We start from the raw sequence: 23,183 nt of genomic DNA on the forward strand, positions 1-23,183 counted from the left end.
CGTCTTTGTATCTGTCCGTTCCACTTTTCGTTTTTCTATCTGTCTGTTCATCCGTCCCTTTGTCTGCACTCCCTTCCCTCTTCCCATTCTTCTGTTGCCATTCTCTGATTTCGGAATGTACCCAACCTCCACCATTTCTCCTTAGTCAAGAGGAGTCTGTAACCCTTCCTCTGTCTGTCTATCGGTTTATCTCTCTGTCTCTCCATTCATCTCTCTGTCTCTCTGTTCATCTCTTTGTGTGCCCGTCTCTACATCCACGAATCTGTCTGTCTTTCTTCCGTCTTTCAGTTGGTCCGTCCGTCTGTTTATCCGCCTTTCTGTCCGTCCATCCCTTCGTTTGTCCGCATATCTGTCTGTTTATCTGTTTGCTTGTATGTCTGTCTGTCTGTTTTTCTGTACCTCTGTCCGTTCGTCCTTTGGTGTTTCCGTCCGTCCCTCCGACTGTCGGTCTGCCCACCTATATATCTATTTAATTTTCCGTCTATCTCTCTCCGTTCATCGTTTTTCGGCCTTTTTATCAGTCCATTCGTTTGTCTGCTTGTCTATCTATCCGTCTATGTGCCTGTCTGTTCGCCCATCTCTATGTCTGTCTCTACAACCCCTACCATTTCTCCTTACTCCAGAGTCGTCTGTAAACCTTCTTCTGCCTGTCTTTCTGTCTCTGCGTTCATCTCTCTCTCCATTCATCTCTCTGTCTCTCCGTTCATCTCTCTGTCTCTCCGTTCGTCTCTTTGTTTGCCCGTCTCTACATCCACGAATCTGTCTGTCTTTCTTCCGTCTTTCGGTTGGTCCGTCAGTCTGTCTATCCGCCTTTCTGTCCGTTCATCCCTTCGTTTGTCCGCATATCTGTCTGTTTTTCTGTTTGCTTGTATGTCTGTCCGTCTGTTTACCTGTCCCTTTGTCCGTTCGTCCTTTGGTCCATCCGTCCGTCCCTCCGTCTGTCGGTCTGCCCATCTATATGCCTATGTGTCTATCTAATTATCCGTCTATCTGTCTCTCCGTCCATCGTTTTTTCTGTCTTTCTATCAGTCCATCCGTTTGTCTGCTTGTCTCTCTATCCGTCTATGTACCTGTCTGTTCGCCCGTCTCTCTGTCTGTCAGTTGTTCTATCCGCCTGCCCGCCTACATGCTGTCTGTTCGTTTGTCCACCTGTCTGCCTGTATGCCCTTCTGTTCATTCGTTGGTCTTTGTATCTGTCCATTCCTCTGTTCGTTTTTCTATCTGTCTGTTCATCCTTTGTCTGCACTCCCATCCCTCTGCCCGTTCATCTATTGCCTCACCATACATTCTCTGATTTCGGAATGTACCCAACCCCGACCATTTCTCCTTACTCAAGAGTCGTCTGTAACCCTTCCTCTGCCTGTATCTCGGTTTATCTCTCTGTCTCTCCGTTCATCTCTTTGTGTGCCCGTCTCTACTTCCACGAATCTGTCTGTCTTTCTTCCGTCTTTCGGTTGGTCCGTCTGTCTGTCTATCCGCCTATCTGTCCGTCCATCCCTTCGTTTGTCCGCATATCTGTCTGTCCGTCTATTTGCCTGTCCCTCTGTCCGTTCGTTCTTTGGTCCATCCGTCCGTCACTCCGTCTGTCGGTCTGCCCATCTATATGCCTATGTGTCTATCTAATTCTCCGTCTATCTGTCTCTCCGTTCATCGTTTTTCTGTCTTCCTATCAGTCCATCCGTTTGTCTGCTTGTCTCTCTATCCGTCTATGTGCTTGTCTGTTCGCCCGTCTCTCTCTGTCTGTTTGTTGTTCTATTCGCCTGTCCGCCTACATGCTGTGTGTTCGTTTGTCCACCTGTCTGCCTGTATACCCTTCTGTTCTTTCGTTCGTCCTTGTATCTGTCCGTTCCTCTGTTCGTTTTTCTATCTGTCTGTTCTTCCATCTCTGTGTTTGCACTCCCTTCCCTCTGCCCATTCTTGTGTTGCCTCACCATACATTCTCTGATTTCGGAATGTACCCAACCCCGACCATATCGCCTTACTCAAGAGTCGTCTGTAACCCTTCCTCTGCCTGTCTCTCGGTTTATCTCTCTGTCTCTCCATTCACCTCTCTGTCTCTCCGTTCATCTCTCTGTCTCTCCGTTCATCTCTCTGTCTCCCCGTTCATCTCTCTGTCTCTCCGTTCATCTCCCTATCTCTACATTCATCTCTCTTTTTGCCCGTCTCTACATCCACGAATCTGTCTGTCTGTTCATACCTCGATCCATCTGTCTTTTTGCCTGCCAGTAGGTCTGTGCGTTTTTCCGCCTTTCCGTTTCATGATTTTCATTATATTTCAGCCCATAGGCATAGAGGCATGAAGGCAGGTTGAACTTCAATCAAGGTATCAAAAACTCGTTCCAGCCGAATCCTGGCGCCCTCCCTCTCCCTCTTTCAATGAAACACTACCTACACAAAATTTTAAAAATTTCCATCAGCCAAAATTTACGTTGCTTTGGCTTCCTTCGTATAGAGGTTTTGCCTTTCCTCTTTCTTTCATAACATTGTCTCCCTCTCTCTCTCTCTCTTACTCTTCCTTTTGTACTCACCGACAGTAGATGCCTATCATCACCACGCATGGAAAATAAAAACTGATACAGCTGGAGACGACTGCATATGTGGGCGTTAAATCCAATGCACATGTGGGATACTTTTTGCCATTATCCTCCACAATTAACGGTTGATCCGGCCTATGTAGTCCCAGGGAGATGGGCACAAATGAAACAAAGGCGGCCAACAGCCAAATGGCTGCTATTGTGATTACAGCTACACGTCGTGTGACCCATCGTCCATATCTGCAAAGAGGAAAGCAAAAAAACCGAGTTAAACAAGGGTATCAGCATGAGAGCAATGTAGAACATCCCCCCCCCTTCCCCGCCACAGTCAATTGCCAGAAAGTGTTGGCGGGTTTCAAAAACAAAAAAAAAACAAGGAATATCTGAAATTTGAAAAGGATAACCGTAAGCAAAAAGTGACACACAAGTGAGCGATGATGCTGCTAATGCTAAATGAATTGATTCGTTGAGAGGTAGGAAGGAAGAGGCGGCATGAGATGAGATGTTCGGTGATGTGATGACTTGCGATGCAATGTTGTTGTGCGATGAGATATGCGTTTAGACTGTCATGTGTCTGTTTGCTTGTCCATTCGCGAAACTCTCACCAGACGTGGAGTGATGTAGCCAATATTGGCTAATTTCATATGCAAAAGGTTGTCAGTGGAAGCAGGAAAGGCGAAATGTGACAATGTCAACACTTTGAGCAGTTGGCAGTTTTATGAACTGAGCAAAAATTAAATTGAAATTGATTTGGGATAGACAGTAATTTTGGAAGGAAAGGTTTAATATTTCATATATTTTGAAAAGGGTATTATTTCGGAAGAATTTGGATTGGAATTAGCGACCTTGAAATAATGAATGTATATTTTGAATATTTTTGGTTACAAAGAAGGGAAGGAATAAATTGCACCTAATTTTGGAATACTTGGAAAAATCCCTGAAATGTATTTGTGCAAGATTTTTTTTTACCAAAAATAAAACAGTTGAAAAGCAAGTTGATATAGCGGTCTTATGAAAAGTATAGATGTTATGCATATATTTCCAACAAAAAAAAAAATAAAATTTTATATGGAACTAGCTGAACCGGGCCCGCTCCGCTGCGCTTTCTTTAACTTTATATGGAGCAAAATTTTCCTTGAAATATTTATTTTCGACAATTAAAGAGCTTTTAGTGAAATACCATGCTACGAAAAAAGCAAAATTTGTTATCAAATTCATTTTCTAATCTCAAATACCTTTCATTTGAGCCTCATATTGGCATGGTCGAAAAATGTTTACCCTTTGGGGGGTGTTTTGGGGAAGGAGTGAAGTCCTAAATACATGATCCTGCGTTTGGATATCAAAATCGTATTCTACTCCCAAATACCCTTATTTGAGCCCCATTCTGCGATGCTGAGTAAAAAATTGCTGTTTGTGGGGTATTTTCGGAAAGGAGTAGACCCCTAGAAAATTAGTCCCGAAAGTGGGTATCGATTCTTGCTCTACCCCCCAATACCTTTTATTTAAGCCCCACATGGACATGGTCAGTAAATATGCCCGATTTAGGGGTTTTTTTGGGGAGTGGGGTGGTCCCCCAAATACTAAGCCCAGAAAATATTGGGTTGCCCAAAAAATAATTGCGGATTTTTCATATAGTCGGCGTTGACAACTTTTTTCACAGCTTGTGACTCTGTAATTGCATTCTTTCTTCTGTCAGTTATCAGCTGTTACTTTTAGCTTGCTTTAGAAAATAATTGTAAAAAAAGTATATTTGATTAAAGTTCATTCTAAGTTTTTTTAAAAATGCATTTACTTTCTTTTAAAAAATCCGCAACTACTTTTTGGGTAACCCAATATATCAGCAACGTGCTCTATTCTCATATATTTTAACTCCATATTGCCATTGGCCTCAAAATTGTATATCAAATTCGTATTCTAATCTCAAATACCATGCATTTAAAACCCTTATTGCAAAAGCCAGCAAATATGTTCGGTTTGGGGTATGGGCCCTATAAACAATTAATATCGAGCTCCACTGTCTTAAAGACCCAAATTGTTTTAGTAAGCGTCCTACGTCCTACTTGGGGGTTGTTATGGTGATGGGACATCCCCTAGACAGTTGGTGCCGAATGTTGATGCAGATTCATGTTCTTCCCAAATACCCTTCATATGAGCTCCAGTTTTTCCATAGTCGGCAAACATGACCGGTTGGGGGGTGTTTTGGGATATAGAGCGGCCATTCAGTGAGTTGGCCTTGAAAATATATATCAGATTCGTGTTCTACTCTAAAAAACCTCTTATTTGAACCCCATATTCCCATGGTCAGTAAATAAGTCCTGTTTGGGTGGTGTTTTTGGGGAAGGGGTGGACCACCAGAAAGTTGGTCCCACATTTGGATATCAGATTCGTAGTTTACACGCAAATACCTTTCATTTGAGTCCCATATTGCCATGGTCAGTAAATATGTCCGATTTAGGAGTGTTTTGGGTGTTGGAGTGGTCCCCGAAACACTTAGTCCGGCAATCGGGTATCAGATACGTTTTTTGATCTAAAATACCTTTCATTTGAGCCACATATTGGTATGGTCGTAAATTTGCCCCCTTTGGAGGATGTTTTTTGGGGATGCTCGGCACCCTCAAACACTTGGTCCCACATTTAGATATCAGATTCTAATTCTACTTTAAAAAACCTTTCATTTGAGCCCCATATTGCCATTGTCAGTAAATAAGTCCTGTTTGGGGGGTGTTTTGGAGAAGGGGAGGACCCCCAGAAACGTGGTCCCACATTTGGATATCAAATTCTTATTCAACTCGCAAATACCTTTCATTTGAGTCCCATATTGCCATGGTCAGTAAATATGTCCGATTTTGGAGTGTTTTGAAGGTTAGGGTGGTCCCCCAAACACTTGGTCCGACAATTGGATATCAGATACGTTTTCTGATCTAAAATACCTTTCATTTGAGTCCCATATTGTCGTGATTGGTGTTTATATATATTTGGTAGGTTTTGGGGATGGGGCGCCCCCCTGGTGACCCCATCCGAAATTTGGTTACCAAATTTTTGTTTGTAGGTAAGTATAAGAGAGCACGCAATTTCGCTTAAATCACACCACCCATCGGCGATAACTGGCGTTTCTGAAAATTTGGGTAAGGGGGAGCATCCGCTCCGAAGTGGGAGCGTCCGCTCCGAATGGGGAGCGTTCGCTCCGAAGGGGGAGCATCCGCTCCGAATGGGGAGCGTCCGTTCCGAAGGGGGAGCGTCCGCCCCAAAGGGGGAGCGTCAGCTCCGAAGGGGGAGCGTCCGCTCCGAAGGGGGACCGTTCGCCCGAATCTTCTTGGAGGACCCACTCGTGGCAGTTTTAATACCCACCATTATAGGATGGGAGTACACTAATCTAATCATTCCGTTTGTAACACCTCGAAATATTGATTTAAGACCCCATAAAGTATATATATTGATCGATCGTCTCGACATTCTGAGTCAATCTGTCCAATCATGCCCATCCGTCCGTCTGTCGAAATGCCGATAGTGGTCGAAAGCGTAAAGCTAGCCGCTTAAAATTTTGCACAGATACTTTATATTGATGTAGGTCATTGGGGATTGAAAATGGGCCATATCCGCTCCGAAGGGGGAGCGTCCCCCTTCTTGATGACGGCCCAGATCGGTCAAGATTTGGATATAGCTACCATATAGACCGATATCTCGATTTAAGGTATTGGATCCATAACAGGCGTATTTATTGTCCGATTTCGCTGAAATTTAGGATAGTGAGTTGTGCTGGGCCTCGTTGTAGTTTTTGAAGTCCAGATTTGGATGTAGCTGCCATATAGACCTATCACTCGATTTAAGGCCTAGGATCCATAAATGGCGTATTTATTATCCGATTGTGCTGTAATTTGACGCAATGACTTAGGTTTGGCTTTTCGACATCCGTTTCTTTAATGGTTTAGATGGGTGGTTACAGCTGCCATAAAGACCAATATTAAACCAAAATTTAACAGTGACTTGCATTTATTAGACCACTCAATATTCGATATAGCTACTGTGGGTGCATAAACAATGCAGATTTCACCGGATTAAAATTTTTTCGAAATCTTATTGCCATAGAAAACATTGTTTCTTAAAAATTTTGTCAAGATTTTATTTCTATAGAAAAAATTTTTTTTTCTGTAGAAGGTTAGGTTATGACCAGTGAGAAGGCTCCCTTGACCTCACGGCAGTGGTCGCAGCCACAGTGTCTAGAGGCATTAGATGCTGTATTAAATTCAGTGCATCAGATGGTGTTGTCCTCAGAGTGGCTGTGATGCACAAACAAGCCATCCGGTTAAGTATTCAGCAGTTGGTGAACTTTTTCAGCGCCGTCCACCAGACCACAGCACCATATAGCATTATAGGTCTGACAACCGCAGTATATACCCCATACATGACACGCGGTCTAAACCTTACGAAAAAAAATTTTTTTCTGTAGAAGGTTAGGTTAGGTTTAAGTGGCAGTCTGCCATCAGACTCACTTAGACGTTTTCATCCATTGTGATACCACAGGAACGGAAGAAGGAAGATTCCTTCTAGTTCCTATCGTTGAACCATTTAGATCGCTTTAAAAAGCCCGGTAACTTGCGAATGTTCACTTCCGCTAAATCAGACAGGTTCTCAAAGAAATGAGAACCTAAAGTGGAACACCTTCTAACTGCCAGTGCGGGACACACACACACAGAAGGTGTTCTATAGTCTCTTCTTCCTCGATGTCCCTACAGCTTCTGCAAAAGTCGTTGCTGGCAACCTTCAGTCTGTCAGCTTGTTTTCTGATTAGACAGTGATCTGTTATGACGGACACACTGATTGAGACGTCTGTTCTAGCCAATGACAGGAAAACAGTAGACCTCTTCAAGTCGAAATGAGGCCGCATGCTCACAGCCCTCTTTGGGACCATCTATCATTCGTTGTCCTTCGGGCCTGGTCCTGAAAACTCATATAAGCTGAGTCGCTAGAGGCATACCCACAGATTCCAGTGTCCCTGGAGTTCCAAGTCTCGGCAGCTCGTCTGCTTTAGAATTCCCTGGGATATCTCTGTGGCCCGGCACCCAGAACAGGTGAATTTGGAACTGTTCAGCCATCTCATTGAGAGATCTGCGACAGTCGAGGGCGGTTATTGTGTTCAGAAATACGTTCTCCAGGGATTTAAAGGCTGCCTGGCTGTCTGAGAAGATATTTATGCCAATCATTGTAATGACATATCTTAGCCCTTAGCTTGTAATTCAACCTGTGACACATCATCAGGGCCTGACCGCTTAAAGGAGTCGAAACTTCTTATCGCCCAAAGGAGTTTCGGCTCAGACACAATTTCCCCAATAACCTTCGACGAATTTATACCAGTGACAACCTCTTCTGATGCCACGTTGTTCGTTGGACAATTTCCCTGGAAATATGTATCAATGAGTAGTTCTAGTGTCTCCTCACTAGACATTGTCCATACATTCTCTGAGTTCTGAATATACCCCACCGTAATAGGTCTCGTGCTTAGGATCTTCCTTAGCCTAGAGGCCTCAGATGTATCCCCAACGGAGCTAAAAAATTCCACCCACAATGTCTAGAGGCATTAGATGCTGCATTAAATTCAGTGCATCAGATGGTGTCGTCCTCAGAGTGGCTGTGATGCACAAACAAGCCATCCGGTTAAGTATTTAGCAGTTGCTGAACTTTTTCACGCCGTCCACCAGACCACAACACCATATAGCATTATAGGTCTGACAACCGCAGTATATACCCCATACATGACACGCGGTCAGAGCTTTTCTACGCTCGCCCTTATATTTTCTTTGCTCAGCCTTATAGATGTCTCAAACGCTTGGTGCTCTTGTGGCTTTTGCTCTGTTGAAGAGTTTTCTGCAGTCCTTCCTTAGACCAACCAGCTATGGTGGACCCCCCATGGCGGTCGCTGTTTGCCCCTTGTCTTGGCACTAGGGCATGCTGACACAAGCCACAAGTCATTCAGGGCCTTCGTGATCCGCTTGACCACTATGTCCATATCCTCTGCAGTTGCCAATTCCTTTTCTAGTCTAGAAGGGATAGTGGTGCAGAATTTGTGCCGAAATTTATCCCAATTCGCCTTTCTTCTGTTTAGCCGAGGCACCAATTCTGCAGTATTTTCTCCAAGGCAGAAACCAATATAACGATGATCAGAGAAGCTGTGGTCATCCAACACTTCCCAGTCGCATATTCTTCCACTTTTAACTTCCGATACAAAGGTAATATCTAGAACCTCCTGCCTGTTCTTGGTAATAAAGGTCGGTTTATCCCCTTTATTGCAAATCGCCAGATTGCTAGTTGTAATATTGGGTTGCCCAAAAAGTAATTGCGGATTTTTTAAAAGAAAGTAAATGCATTTTTAATAAAACTTAGAATGAACTTTAATCAAATATACTTTTTTTACACTTTTTTTTCTAAAGCAAGCTAAAAGTAACAGCTGATAACTGGCAGAAGAAAGAATGCAATTACAGAGTCACAAGCTGTGAAAAAAATTGTCAACGCCGACTATATGAAAAATCCGCAATTACTTTTTGGGCAGCCCAATATATTTGATAAGCAGCTCACCCCTATCGTTGACATCCGAACTTTCTCGAATCTGTTGATGTGCTTTAGCATCACTTCCTACAATGAGGCTTTTCTTCCCTACGGAAGCAGCTTCAACCAGCGACTTAAGGTTTGAAGGCGGCATCTCTCAAGCGTGTGCCACATATAGGGAAAGTAGAAAAGTTCTGTCAAAAATTCATTTCAATGGAAAATTTCGCACCATTTTATTTTTTAATTTTTGTTTGTTTCTCTTTTGAGACAAGCTCAATCATCGGTGATTTTCCTTTACAAGTGAAAAAGGAAAGCCAGAGATTGCAACACACACCAACCACTGTGGGATGCGTTTCGTAATTTGGTTACAATTACTCACCAGCCATGTTAGGTGCGAAGGCTTCAAGCGCCGTTTGTTGGTATGATGAACTTGTACTTAAGTTTTATGCGAAAACGCCTCTATGATACAAATAACCACATAAATCACGCTCGACAACCTTGCCTAATAGCTGTACTTTTCCCAATTCATGTGTTTTTCGTGTAATGACAGTTTTTTGTCTGCACAAATTACACTACTTCCGTGGTATGTACAAGACTTTGTGCGTCTGTTGGAAGTTGTATTGATGGCCTCGAACGCCAGACGATGGCAACGGCTGTCGCTGTTGCTCGGGGTGCCCAGGTTCAAATCCCAGACAGGATCTAACGATTTTTTTCATTTTAATTTTTTTTTTTTTGCCTGTTGGGACGAAGATCGAGACGAGTTCAATGATTCTATTGAAAATTTGAAAGGGAAACATATTGATGCAATTCTCTGGGGAATGGCTCATATACTTATATCGAAAATTTCAACTCTTCCTCACGGAATTCCAAAGAAAACCTTATTCAAAGATTTTTCCTTATTATCACCGAATAAATCCTTCATTAATGTATGTGAAAACAGTTGTGTATGCCCCTTCGAAAAAAGGCTCGATTTCCTTTGTGGTTTCTTGTCTTTTTTACTTTATGCCTAAGTTATTGAAAGAATATAATGAGATATATTTTTCTCTTTTGCTGCTCTTGAGAATTCTTTGCATGGCTGGCTGACGTTCCTATAATAAATTCAAGTCATATAATATTTTTATGACATAATTTTATTTGATTTCAGATTCCTCTCCGGACTCGCATAATCGAAATTACTTTTGCTGCTTTGTGTTGTGCCATTGAAAAGCGTTGGTCATAAATATGTGGATTTTATGGTGAGTAGGAAATATTTCTTGCAAAACAGAGGCATTCTCACTTGAATGTCTCAGATTTAATGAATGCAACATGAAACCAAAATAAATATTATGATTTATTTATTTTTGTTGAGCTTTACAATGGGAGTAATGCCTTTGGAAATGGCATTGAACCCTAAAGTGATGGCAATATAAAGGATTTTTTGGAGTTATTGTCTTCTTGAGAAGATAACACAAATTTAAAGCTGTATGCCTTATTTCAAATAAAAAAAAAAAAAAAAAAAATGCTAATTTTGGCCGGGCCGAATCTTGGGAACTCACCACCATGGATTCTGCTAAAAATTTGTATAAAATAATTTTAGTTGGCTATATCAGGTTAAAGACCGAATTGGACCGTACTTGACACAGTTGTTGCAGGTCATAACAGAACACCACATGCAAAATTTCAAACAAATCGGACAAAAATTGTGGCTTGTAAGGGCTTAAGGACCTGATGATGTATCACCGGTTGAATTACAAGCTGTGTCTGATAGACTGGTTCCCTGGCTGAGGGAGATATCAGAATGTCATATATGGATGGAAGGACACGAAGATCATTTCCGAAAGCAGGAAAACCATACCAAAGGCGAAAGATTTTCGTCCTATTAGTCTGTCATCCTTTATGCTAAGAGGTTGATAGAAACATATCTTAAGGCAAAAATCCCCGGAGATCGCCTGTCGCTGCAGCAGTGTGCATAAAGTAAAGGCAAATCCACAGAAACAGCCCTTCACGACCTAGTCGGCTACATAGAGGGTTCTCTCGCTGTCAAGGAATAAACAATGTTAGCATTTCTTGACATTAAAGATGCTTTCAATAATGTACAACCGACGTCAATCATGAAGGAGTTAGAGTTTCTAGGCATCAACTCTGCCGTAAGAAAGTTTATTAATAACTTACCTACTAAAAGATGCCATACGGCAGGCCTGGGATCTGTGAATCTAAAAAGATGAGTCAGCAGAGGAACCCCTTAAAGAGGTGTACTGTCTACTTTGGAATATAGCCAAATGCAAATGCAAATTTGCCCATAAACATTCCATTAGGAAACTGGTGCAAACTTTGCTTGTGAATGCTGTCCGATTCACTTTTAAGCCCAATGATGAGGGATCTCCTTTTTATAGCCGAGTCCGAACGATGTGCCGCCGAGCGACACCACTTTGGGGAGAAGTTTTAACATGACAAAGTACCTCACAAATGTCGCCAGCATTAGGAGGAGATGACCATCGCTGAAAATTTTCCTGATGTACCTGCCAGGATTCGAACCCAGGCGTTCAGCATCAAAGGCGGACATGCAAACCTCTGCGCTACGGTGGCCATAATATTTTATTGTCTCTGGAAGAAAAAGGCGAGAAGGTGGCCGCGAATGCTGATGACGTGGCAAGTGCGGTTAGGGGAAAGTTTCGCAGTACTCTAAAAGATATACTTCAGGTAGCTGTACGTTCAACAGCAAAGTTGGCTACCGAAAGTGGTCTAGGTATAAATCCGTGCAAGGCAGAAGTTGCAGGAGATACAAGTTTTCTACAGTGGCACCTGTCTCCTTGGGAGAAGAGAATGTTCCATTTACAGAAAGCCCAAAATACCTGAGTGTTTTGCTGGACAGGAAATTGAACTTCAAATCCAACATTTTGGAAAGGGCAAGAAAGGCAACTCTTGCCCTATACACCTGCAAGAGAGCCATTGGCAAAAGTTGGCTGTTTAGATCGCGTGTCATGTATGGGGTATATACTGCAGTTGTCAGACCTATAATGCTGTATGGTGTTGTGGTCTGGTGGACGGCGCTTAAAAAGTCCACCTACTGCTGAATGCTTACCCGGATGGCTTGTTTGTGTATCACAGCTATTCTAAGGACGACACCATCCAATGCACTGAATTTAATGCTACATCTTATGCCTCGGGACATTGTGGCTAGACATATTGCAGCGACCACTGCCGTGAGGTCAAGACCACTGTCATTGCCGTGATGCTATATGGTATTGTGGTCACGTAGAGTTGTGGTCTGGTGGAAGGCGCTTCAAAAGTCCACCTATTGTTCAATACTCAACAGGATGGCTTGTTTGTGCATCACAGCCGCTCTAAGGAGGACACCATCTGATGCAGTGAATTTAATGCTACATCTTATGCCTCTGGACATTGTGGCTAGACAAATTGCTGCGACCACTGCCGTGAGGTCAAGACCACTGCCACTGCCGTGAGGTTTAGACCGCGTGTCATGTATAGGGTATATACTGCAGTTGTCAGACCTATGATGCTATATGGTGTTGTGGTATGGGGCTCAAATTAAAGGGATTTAGGAGTGGAGGACGAATTTGATATCCATATTTGAGTCGAAATGTCTTCCCTAGAAAGCACTTCTTATTACCCTAAATTTTCAAAAATACCAGATCTCGTAGATTGGTAATGTGATTCGTTCAAAATTGTTTTGCACTCTCACAGTCACCTAAAACAAAGAATGGTTTCTATTGTTGGGGTGGTGGGCCGCGGGGGCCACCCAAAACCCGCCAAATGGATATATAGACCAATCAAGACAATATAGTGCCATGTGTTTGGGGAACCGCTCCACCCCAAAATACCTCCCTATTATATAAAAACTATTTGGGTGGATATTTATTGATTTTTGGGAAATTTATACTCACTTTCGGGACAAAGACCCTGGGGTCCATTTCACCTTTAAACACAACATATGAAAGAGGCTTGAAAGAAGAGCACGAATCTTATATTAACTTCAATGGCCAAGAGGCCACCCCCGAAATACCCCCAAATACTATCATTGATGTGTGATAAGTTTGACCCTGCTCGGTTCCTGGGTAAACTTCTACTCTACTCCCAAATGCCTTGGTTTTGAGTCCTATACTACCGTATTGAGAGCTATATACCGGAATACGATAATATAGGACTCAATACGGTAGTATAGGCCTCAAAACAAAGTCATTTGGGAGTAAGGTAGAAATTTGCCCAGCAACCGATCAGGGCCAAACTTCTCACACATCAATGAGTACTTTCCGATTCTAGTTGAGTTTACCATAGATAAGAAAACTTTTTTCAACCTAGTCTAAATGGCGTGCCGCAGTGCGACACCTCTTTGGGGGGGGGGGGGGGGGGGGGGAGTTCTTACATGACCATGCATGGCATGATACCTCAAAAACGTCACCTAGATTAAAAGGAAATAATCACCGCTTTTAGGTTTTTCCGATGCTCTCGCCAGGATTCGAACAAAGGCGTTCAGCGTCATAGGTGAACATAAGCTACAATGGCACGAATTCGATATGCACACTCAGAACGAAGTGTCCCCACCCTAAAAAGGTAGTACAGAGTAAAAGAAGGCGCAGCGGAGCTGGGCCGATTCGGTTAGTTTCAATATAACTCTGGATATAGTAAATGCAAATTTTACCCATGAACATTCCACTAAGGAACCGGGGCAAGCTTCTCACATATCAATGAGTGCTGTCCGATTTAAGTTTTTAGGCTCAGTGATAAGGGGGCTCCTTTTTATAGCCGAGTCCGAACGGCGTGCCGCAGAGCGACACCTCTTTGGATAGAAATTTTACATGGCATAATACCTCACAAATGTTGCCTGCATTAGGAGGCGAAAACCACCACTGAAAATTGTTTCTGATGGTCTCGCCTCGATTCGAACCCAGGCGTTCAGCGTCATGGGCGGACATGCTAACCTCTGCACTATGGTGGCCTCCACTCTGGATATGGTAGTGGAGTTATAATAAAATAGGATGGTTAATATTTCCATGGTGGTGGGTATACAAAGTTTGGCACCTCCGAGTTAACACGTTTTTAATTTGCTTTTTTTTTTCTAGTCTATAAAATTCAACTTCTCTGTTAGATTTTAACAAAAAAAAACTTTTATTTTAATCAATAAATTAAAAAAATGACTATAGGCATGTTTACAAAAATTTAACATCACTGGGGAATAACCATAAAACAAATCAACTATCTCTTCACACATGTGCTACATGTACTCGAGTGCATAATTTTCTGTTTACATCGTCGACCATATAAAAATGCCACAATATATTCAAATAAACAACGCAACGCTTGCTGTTTATTCCTCAGGTTAAACTTTATTACAAGAATAAAATGGATGATAACGCCCAACATCACAACGTGCTAAATATAGCGAAAAAATAGTCATATCCATACCAAGACACACATACTACCCATATTCTCATATGTTCTTGGAGCTTCATTACATCGCACAGTGGGCCAAATGGCAAAAAAATTGGAAATAAGTCTACAACTTTTTATCTGTTGATTTTAGCCATACAAAATGTTCTAGACATTTGTAGAGGAGGACATAGGCTTTCAGAAAAGTGCTGTTGTTGGTCCATATCTTTAATACAGGGTGAGCTACAGGGTGTGAAAGTTGACCACTTTTGACTTCTCCAAGCTTCTGGGGGCCATAACTTTTGATCTACTCAACCGATTTACATGATTTAGGACTCTAGAGAAAGAGCTTGACAAGAACTAAAAAACTTATGCATAAAGTACCATGCCATCGTGTACTGTTAAGGAGTTATGAATTGTTTAATTTTAAAATATGAAAATTTGGCCTTGGTTTTTTTCAGTGTTTTTTTAATAACTCCGTCAATTTTAAAGCTATAAACTTCATACTTCACACAAATTATGCCAGCATATGTGTGCATAAAATACAAAAGGAATCACGTGAATATCTTTGGCGGTTTAAAAATGGCATCGTTTTCAATATGAAAAATATTTTTTTTGTCAAAAAATTGCAAAATTTTTCAAAAAAGATACTCCCATTTCCTTTAAGTTTTCGCAAACTTTGGCCGTCAAAGCATTATCATTTCTTTCCATTTTCACAAAGTCGAGGTATTAAGAAAAGTTTTAAGTGCTAATTTGGCTAATTTCGATATCAAACAACACCGTTATCTTAAGACCAAAATGGCCAATTTTTTTACTAAACTTCAAAAGTTTCTCACTGGAAAAAAAGTTCCACGGGGATTTTTTCGCTTTTTTTGAACTTAAATGAAAGCTTAAAATGTTCCCAACATTTTAAGGTATGTCTCGCCATATCCTAGCCATAAATGAGATCGTAGCGATCAAAATACTGAAAAAAGTCAATTTTCAAGTAGTGCTATATTCATTGCTAAAAAACAAGTATTACGTCACATTTTATTGCAAAGATGTTAAATAAACTTTTATTTGGTAACACTTCTTCTACAAAACACAAAAAGAATCATGGAAATATCTCTATTCTATTCCATTTTATGGAACCGGCAATAAAAAAGTCAATTTTTCAAAAAAGTCGAATTTCCCAAATTTTGTTTTTGTTGTCCTAATTGCACATGACACACTATAGCCATATTTACGCAACATACCTTATCGTAAAGGAAATTTTCATACCTTTCCAACGATGTATAAAACATTTCTCAACTCGGATTCTATCTACTCTAAAATTCATTTACACTTCATTAAACTCTATATAAAAATGTCTATTTGTGAAATGGAACCTTATATGGGGCCTACACTAAAACATTGATAGATTTGCCCAGGGTTTACAATACAAATGTGTTAGAATAAAAAAAGGTCTCCTGCCAAAGTTTAAAAAAATTGGAATAAAAATATGTGTTTTAGAGCGAAAACACTTCGCATCGGCGTGCGTTTATATGTATATTAGCTACTCCCAAAATAAAAAAGCATTTTAGTTTTGTATTATTTGATTTTATTCTCTACCAAATAATCTAAGGTATCAAAATTTAAAAGCTCTTTAATTTGAATGGCATCGGGATCGTCCTTATCTATATCGTCACATATTTTTGGTAGCCATTTAGTTCTGATGCTGTATAGTACCGGATCAGACGATAACAATAAATATTGAAGTAAATCATAATTTTGGTTAAATTTGGTGCTCTTTCGGGTATTGAAAAGCCGGAACTGTTTAACATCTCTATTACGGGATTCCTGAGCTTCTTCTGTAAGTTCTCCTAACGGAAGTATGTTGTATTCCACAATTTCCTTGCCATGATGTAAGACTTTATGTACTGTCGGTGTTAAAGCTTTCCACGAATATAAATCAGATAAAATGTTTTTTGTGTCATTACTATAAGCTTCAAATTTGGTTGAATTTATCATCTTTTTGCTATTGATTACAGCCAAAATCACTTTGAATCGTCTTAGCAAGTGTTCATCAAGACCGGTTATTTTAGATGTCGATACGGGGTCCTCAAAAAACCGCCTTGCCGAGTTGCCATCATTTGTGCTTCCGTATCCGTAAAGAGGTTTATCTATTATAAGTCCCTTTTGTTTAAACTCCAACTGGATTCGATTCTTCTCTTCCTGCCTCATTTTGTGAAGATCTTGGTTGTTTCTAGCAGAGACATCGCGGTTTCCAGGGCTAGTCCGATATTTAAGGTCATACGATAAATGCAAACAATACTCCATGAATCGAATTCTACAGTGCAGGGGCGAAATACCGAAATTGAGCGCATTTTCGTTTACTAAATTTTCATCAGACTTGTCCTCGAATTGCCCATTCTTCTTGCCACAAATATTGCATCTCCAATTGGACATAACGCCAGTTAATGCGTTTGCCACCTTTCCATCGATCATAGTGAGTTGTAGTTGAAACGAAACTTTTATATTTCTTCCCAATTGGTTTATAACAATCATGGGTAATGCAGCAATTTCTTCCTTTATTTCGTTCACCAAAGATCGTGTTGTGTTCCGGTCTTCCTTTGTATACTCAAACCGAATTGGGCGACATAAATATTTTGACCCAGGTGTTCTATTTATCCATATATCTTGAAATGCATTTTCTTTCGATGATGAAGATTGGTCCTTGTACAATCTCATTCTCAATGGTACTAATGATGCCATGAAAATTGATGCGAAGTTGGTATCTATTTCTGTTTGTTGCTTATATTCGGAAAATCCAGATGATCCATCACAACCCCATTTGCTGATCAAAACCACTTCGGAATTATTACATGTGTTCAACTGTTCTTCAGTAAAATTAGAAATAATTCTAACAGCTGTATTTTCAACAAGATCAGCAAGTTTCACTCTTGCTTTTAATTCGTCCACGTATATATTTGATGGCACCATTTTCGTCCTGGTGTTGTACAATTTATGTTTTGAGGGTAAACAACCCCATCCTTTTTCACGAAGAGCCTTCCTCATTGTTGAGTATTTGTTTCTTGAGAGGCCTAGGTTCAAAATCAGGGCCAGTGCATCTTCCTCCGTGAATTCTGTAGTCGATTTTGGAGTTGGAATACTTTCTACCATTCTCTTTACCCTTTTCGGAGATGCTAATGGTAAAACATCGACAATTCGTCCAACATTTTTTGGTTGTGTTTTTAACAATGCTGTTTTGAACGTATCTTTTATTAAATTTGGCGGATGTGCCGCCAATAGTTCCTCTTGTTTTTTCTTTTTGGTTTTCTCCGTAACTTCGTCGTATGCTTTGCTAGGCCGGCCGGGAATCAGCGGTTTAATTTCAATAAGTAGATCCGATTTCAGCCACTTCTCATACATTTTGAAAAACTTGATTTTTGCGAATGAACATTCTGGCAACCTTCTCTCAAATGATTTGTAGAATTTTTCAAGTTTGTCTAAAGCGTCTTTATTTAGCCTTATTCCATATATGTGGTCCAAAGTGTAAACAAGTTCCTTAAATGACTCCGTGTATGATTTGGAATCATTTTTGATGTCCCATACAATTTTCGAAAGAGTGGAATACTTCAGTATGACTTCCATAACTTATAAATGTCCTTTACGCCTCTACAAAATATAATGAAGAAAATTTGGATTTTGTTCAAATATTTATGCAATATATTCACAATTAATGACCCATTTCAGGTATCAGACGCAATCGTAAAAAGGGGTCCAAAGTGCCTCTTTTTACTTACTCTTCTATAATTATTTACCTGGACTCGAATTTGGTTAAAAAAAATGACAATGAATTTTTTATGGGTAGGTTTTTTCACATTCATTGATACGGTGGATTTCCTGGGAATTCGACATAGCGAAACAGGTAACATTTGTCTGCATCAAATCTTAACACAAATATATATATATATGCAGGTATATTTCTAGGTTACTTTTTATTCAAAAATCATCAGCTTACATTAAAAATAGATGTAGGTACTATACAAACGCACGCCGATGCGAAGTGTTTTCGCTCTAAAACACATATTTTTATTCCAATTTTTTTAAACTTTGGCAGGAGACCTTTTTTTATTCTAACACATTTGTATTGTAAACCCTGGGCAAATCTATCAATGTTTTAGTGTAGGCCCCATATAAGGTTCCATTTCACAAATAGACATTTTTATATAGAGTTTAATGAAGTGTAAATGAATTTTAGAGTAGATAGAATCCGAGTTGAGAAATGTTTTATACATCGTTGGAAAGGTATGAAAATTTCCTTTACGATAAGGTATGTTGCGTAAATATGGCTATAGTGTGTCATGTGCAATTAGGACAACAAAAACAAAATTTGGGAAATTCGACTTTTTTGAAAAATTGACTTTTTTATTGCCGGTTCCATAAAATGGAATAGAATAGAGATATTTCCATGATTCTTTTTGTGTTTTGTAGAAGAAGTGTTACCAAATAAAAGTTTATTTAACATCTTTGCAATAAAATGTGACGTAATACTTGTTTTTTAGCAATGAATATAGCACTACTTGAAAATTGACTTTTTTCAGTATTTTGATCGCTACGATCTCATTTATGGCTAGGATATGGCGAGACATACCTTAAAATGTTGGGAACATTTTAAGCTTTCATTTAAGTTCAAAAAAAGCGAAAAAATCCCCGTGGAACTTTTTTTCCAGTGAGAAACTTTTGAAGTTTAGTAAAAAAATTGGCCATTTTGGTCTTAAGATAACGGTGTTGTTTGATATCGAAATTAGCCAAATTAGCACTTAAAACTTTTCTTAATACCTCGACTTTGTGAAAATGGAAAGAAATGATAATGCTTTGACGGCCAAAGTTTGCGAAAACTTAAAGGAAATGGGAGTATCTTTTTTGAAAAATTTTGCAATTTTTTGACAAAAAAAATATTTTTCATATTGAAAACGATGCCATTTTTAAACCGCCAAAGATATTCACGTGATTCCTTTTGTATTTTATGCACACATATGCTGGCATAATTTGTGTGAAGTATGAAGTTTATAGCTTTAAAATTGACGGAGTTATTAAAAAAACACTGAAAAAAACCAAGGCCAAATTTTCATATTTTAAAATTAAACAATTCATAACTCCTTAACAGTACACGATGGCATGGTACTTTATGCATAAGTTTTTTAGATCTTGTCAAGCTCTTTCTCTAGAGTCCTAAATCATGTAAATCGGTTGAGTAGATCAAAAGTTATGGCCCCCAGAAGCTTGGAGAAGTCAAAAGTGGTCAACTTTCACACCCTGTAGCTCACCCTGTATTAAAGATATGGACCAACAACAGCACTTTTCTGAAAGCCTATGTCCTCCTCTACAAATGTCTAGAACATTTTGTATGGCTAAAATCAACAGATAAAAAGTTGTAGACTTATTTCCAATTTTTTTGCCATTTGGCCCACTGTGCATCGGAAGTAAAGCTCATAACACGATGTTCTTTTCTATGTCAAATAAAATCTGAACGTTAAAGTTAAATAAAATGAATGTTTCTTTCCCCCTCTCTTTTTGCACTTTTACTCCATACCAAAATAAACCTCAAAATTACTGAATAGCATAGAGTTAGACGGTCCAAGGGGACTCGTATCACATTTCACACAACAAATACAAAGTGAGTGTCAAAAAAAGTTAATATAAATGCTCACACACACACACACCTTGGAGAAATTTTGTTCATTCCAGCAAATATTTGCCCACAAACACTCGGCACTCAGGCATGACTTTGAATTCATGCAACTCACCCAACACACTCACATTTGGCTTACAATTAATCTCGCCAAGCAGCAAGCGCCATGTACAAATAACAGAGAGAGAGAGAGAGAGAGTGTACACATGAAGTGAGTGTGACAATTTGAAATTTGTCAAGTGTCAGCACTTGTATAACACATTTAAACAAATAAACTTAAACACACACACACACACACATTCTCACGCAAATAACAGACTAGCACTTTGAAACCAATTGCAGGGAGCACACCCAGCAATGCAAGTGTGTCACTTGAAGCTTTCGCATAGAGTATGCGAAACGTTGTGCATTTTATATTTCAATGCCCCCCATTACTTTTAAGGAGAGGAGGGGGGGTTTTAGGGAGGAGGCATTATCTCGAACACAGCTGTAGAGGAAATTAATAAAAATTCTACACTTTTCTCTTCTTCTGTTACATCTTGAGTGGTGTTGCCATTGTTCTTACTGTTTTGGGATTTTCCAATATTTCTTCTTAAGTGTTTGCTTGCTGAGACAACACTTTTTCCCTTGGCATGGTGAAAAAAAAAAGAAATGTTTGAAGTACAAAACGTATAAGGGGAAAAAATTGTTGATTGTGCTTTTTTTCCTTTACCTTGCCTGTAATCGTTTCTTCAGTTGACAATTATTTCAAGTTTTTTTTAAGGACTCTTCGGTTTGTTTGTCTAGTTTTCAGCAAACATTACTATGTGTCTTCAATGACAATATCTAGGAAAGCACAAAGGGTATTGAAACAATTGAAAAGAAATTTAGTATCTGGAAAGGCAACTATCGAGGGCTTAATATAGACAAATAAAAACGTGATAAGATAGGCCGTGCCGAACTTTGCATACCCATCACCATGGATAAATAAACCATCCTCTTTTATTACAACTCCACTACCATATCCATTTTGACATGCAAACCAGGGCTGATCTGGAACATATATGATTGAGGTCCCGAGAACTCTTCCACAGGTGAAAGTTTCAGCTAAATCGGGCAACAAATCTGCTTTCTGTTGTACTAAAACCCTAAATTGAAAGATCTGTCTATATGGCCCCTATACCTTACTAGCCGAACCGGGCCGCCTCAGCTGCGCCTTCTTTAACTCTCTAAAATCTTTTTAAGGTGGGCACACATCGCCCTGAATGCAGAATGTTTATCCCCTCTTAATGTTTTCCCCAAAGAGGTGCCGCACTGCGGGACACCGTTCGGACTCGGCTATAAGAAAAGGTCCCTTATCATTGTTCTTCCTTAGGCCAAGGATGGCACCTCAGACATTTCGACTCAAATTCAAATACAACAAATTTTTCCTCAGGAACATTCCACTAAGGAACAGGGGCAAACTTCTCACATATCAATGAGTGCAGTCCGTTTAAAGTTGAAGCTCCATGATAAGGGGCCTCCTTTTTATAGCCGAGACCGAACGGCGTGCCGCAGTGCGATACCTCTTTGGAGAGAAGTTTTCCATGGCATAGTACCTCACAAATGTTGCCAGCATTAAGGAGGGGAAAACCAACCAATTTTTTTTTTCTGATGGTCTTGTCAGGATTCGAACCCAGGCGTTCAGCGTCATAGGCGGCCTCCTCAAATATGGATATCAAATTCATGCTGCACTTCCAAATTCCTTTAATTTGAGCCCCTTATTGCCGTGGTCGGCAAATATGAACCCATATTGTCATAATGGGTCAAATAACCCACCTGAGGTATCTTTAGAAGGAAAAGCACCACCTAGACTTAAACGCAAATTTTAATGTCATATTAGTAATCTACTCCCTAATACCTTTCATTTAAGTCCCATATAGCCATGGTCGGCTAATATGCCCATTTGGTGGTATTTGGGGGATGGGGCGACCTCCCATTACTTGGACCTAATGTTTTATGCCATCTTTGTAATATACTGCCTAATACGTTTCATTTGAGTCCCATTTAGCCATGGTCGGATAATATGCCCATTTGGTCTTATTTGGGGGTGGAGCGACCTCCCATTACTTGGACCTAATGTTTTATGCCATATTCGTAATCTACTGCCTAATACGTTTTATTTGAGTCCCATACAGCCATGGTTGGCAAATATGCCTATTTGGGGTTATTTGGGGGTGGGGCGACCTCCCATTACTTGGACTTAATGTTTTATGCCATATTTGTAATCTACTGCCTAATGCCTTCATTTGAGTCCCATATTGTCATTAACTTCAAATATATCTGTTTAGAGAGTTTTGGGGTTGGGGGGAGGGGCCCGCTGGGTACTTGGACCCTAATGGTACATACCATATTCGTTTTCTGGTCTCCAATACCTTTCATTAGATACCCATATTCTGCCCATCGGACCACTTTCGGATATGGGTGGCGTTTTTGGAGTAAGGGGGAGAGTCCGCCTTCACCCGATATCTGAAAATTATGAAGCCTATGTTTCCTTCCAGACAATCATACACAATCTATGAACATTTTAAGAAAATCGGTTCAGCCAAGTCCCATATAGTCATAATGGGTCTAATGGCGTTGTTGAGGGGCAGCGTGATCCCCTATACTTCGATCTGATCTTGTATGCCAGATTCGAAATCTACTCCCGAATACCTTTCATTTGAGTCCCATATTGATATGAACGTATAATATGTCTGTTTGGGGGAGTTTTGGGGTTGGGGCGGCCCAATCGGTATTCAGCCTCAAATTTTAATAACATATTCATATTCTACCCTCCAATGCCTTTCATTCGATACCTATATTGTCCCGATGGTGATTTTGGGTTGTGTTTTTGGCATAAGGGGGAGCGTCCGTCCCCCTTTCGATACTGAAAAATTAAAAAGCCTATGTTTCCTTCCCGACCAACCTACACAAAATGCGAAAATTTCGAGAAAATTGGTTCTGCCGTTTTTCAGTCTATACGGAACAAACAAACCAAGTCCCATATATCCGTGATTGGCTAATGTGACCATTTTGGGCGTTTTTGTGGGGTTGGGGTGACCCTCTATACTTCGACATGAATTTGT

The 23,183-nt window shown here is 40.2% G+C and overlaps 1 protein-coding gene across 2 annotated transcripts in view; it reads right to left on the minus strand.

The window, feature by feature from the left end:
• LOC106089490 (dopamine receptor 1) overlaps positions 1-23,183 on the minus strand; it is a 266,083-nt gene that overhangs the window by 34,143 nt on the left and 208,757 nt on the right. For both annotated transcript variants that reach the window (XM_059361340.1, XM_059361339.1), the window contains exon 5: positions 2,529-2,774. In XM_059361340.1, the coding sequence (XP_059217323.1) occupies positions 2,529-2,774 (246 nt within the window). The remainder of the gene's footprint in view (positions 1-2,528; positions 2,775-23,183) is intronic.

Source organism: Stomoxys calcitrans, chromosome 2 (assembly GCF_963082655.1).
Source record: "Stomoxys calcitrans chromosome 2, idStoCalc2.1, whole genome shotgun sequence".
Classification (NCBI taxonomy): domain Eukaryota; kingdom Metazoa; phylum Arthropoda; class Insecta; order Diptera; family Muscidae; genus Stomoxys; species Stomoxys calcitrans.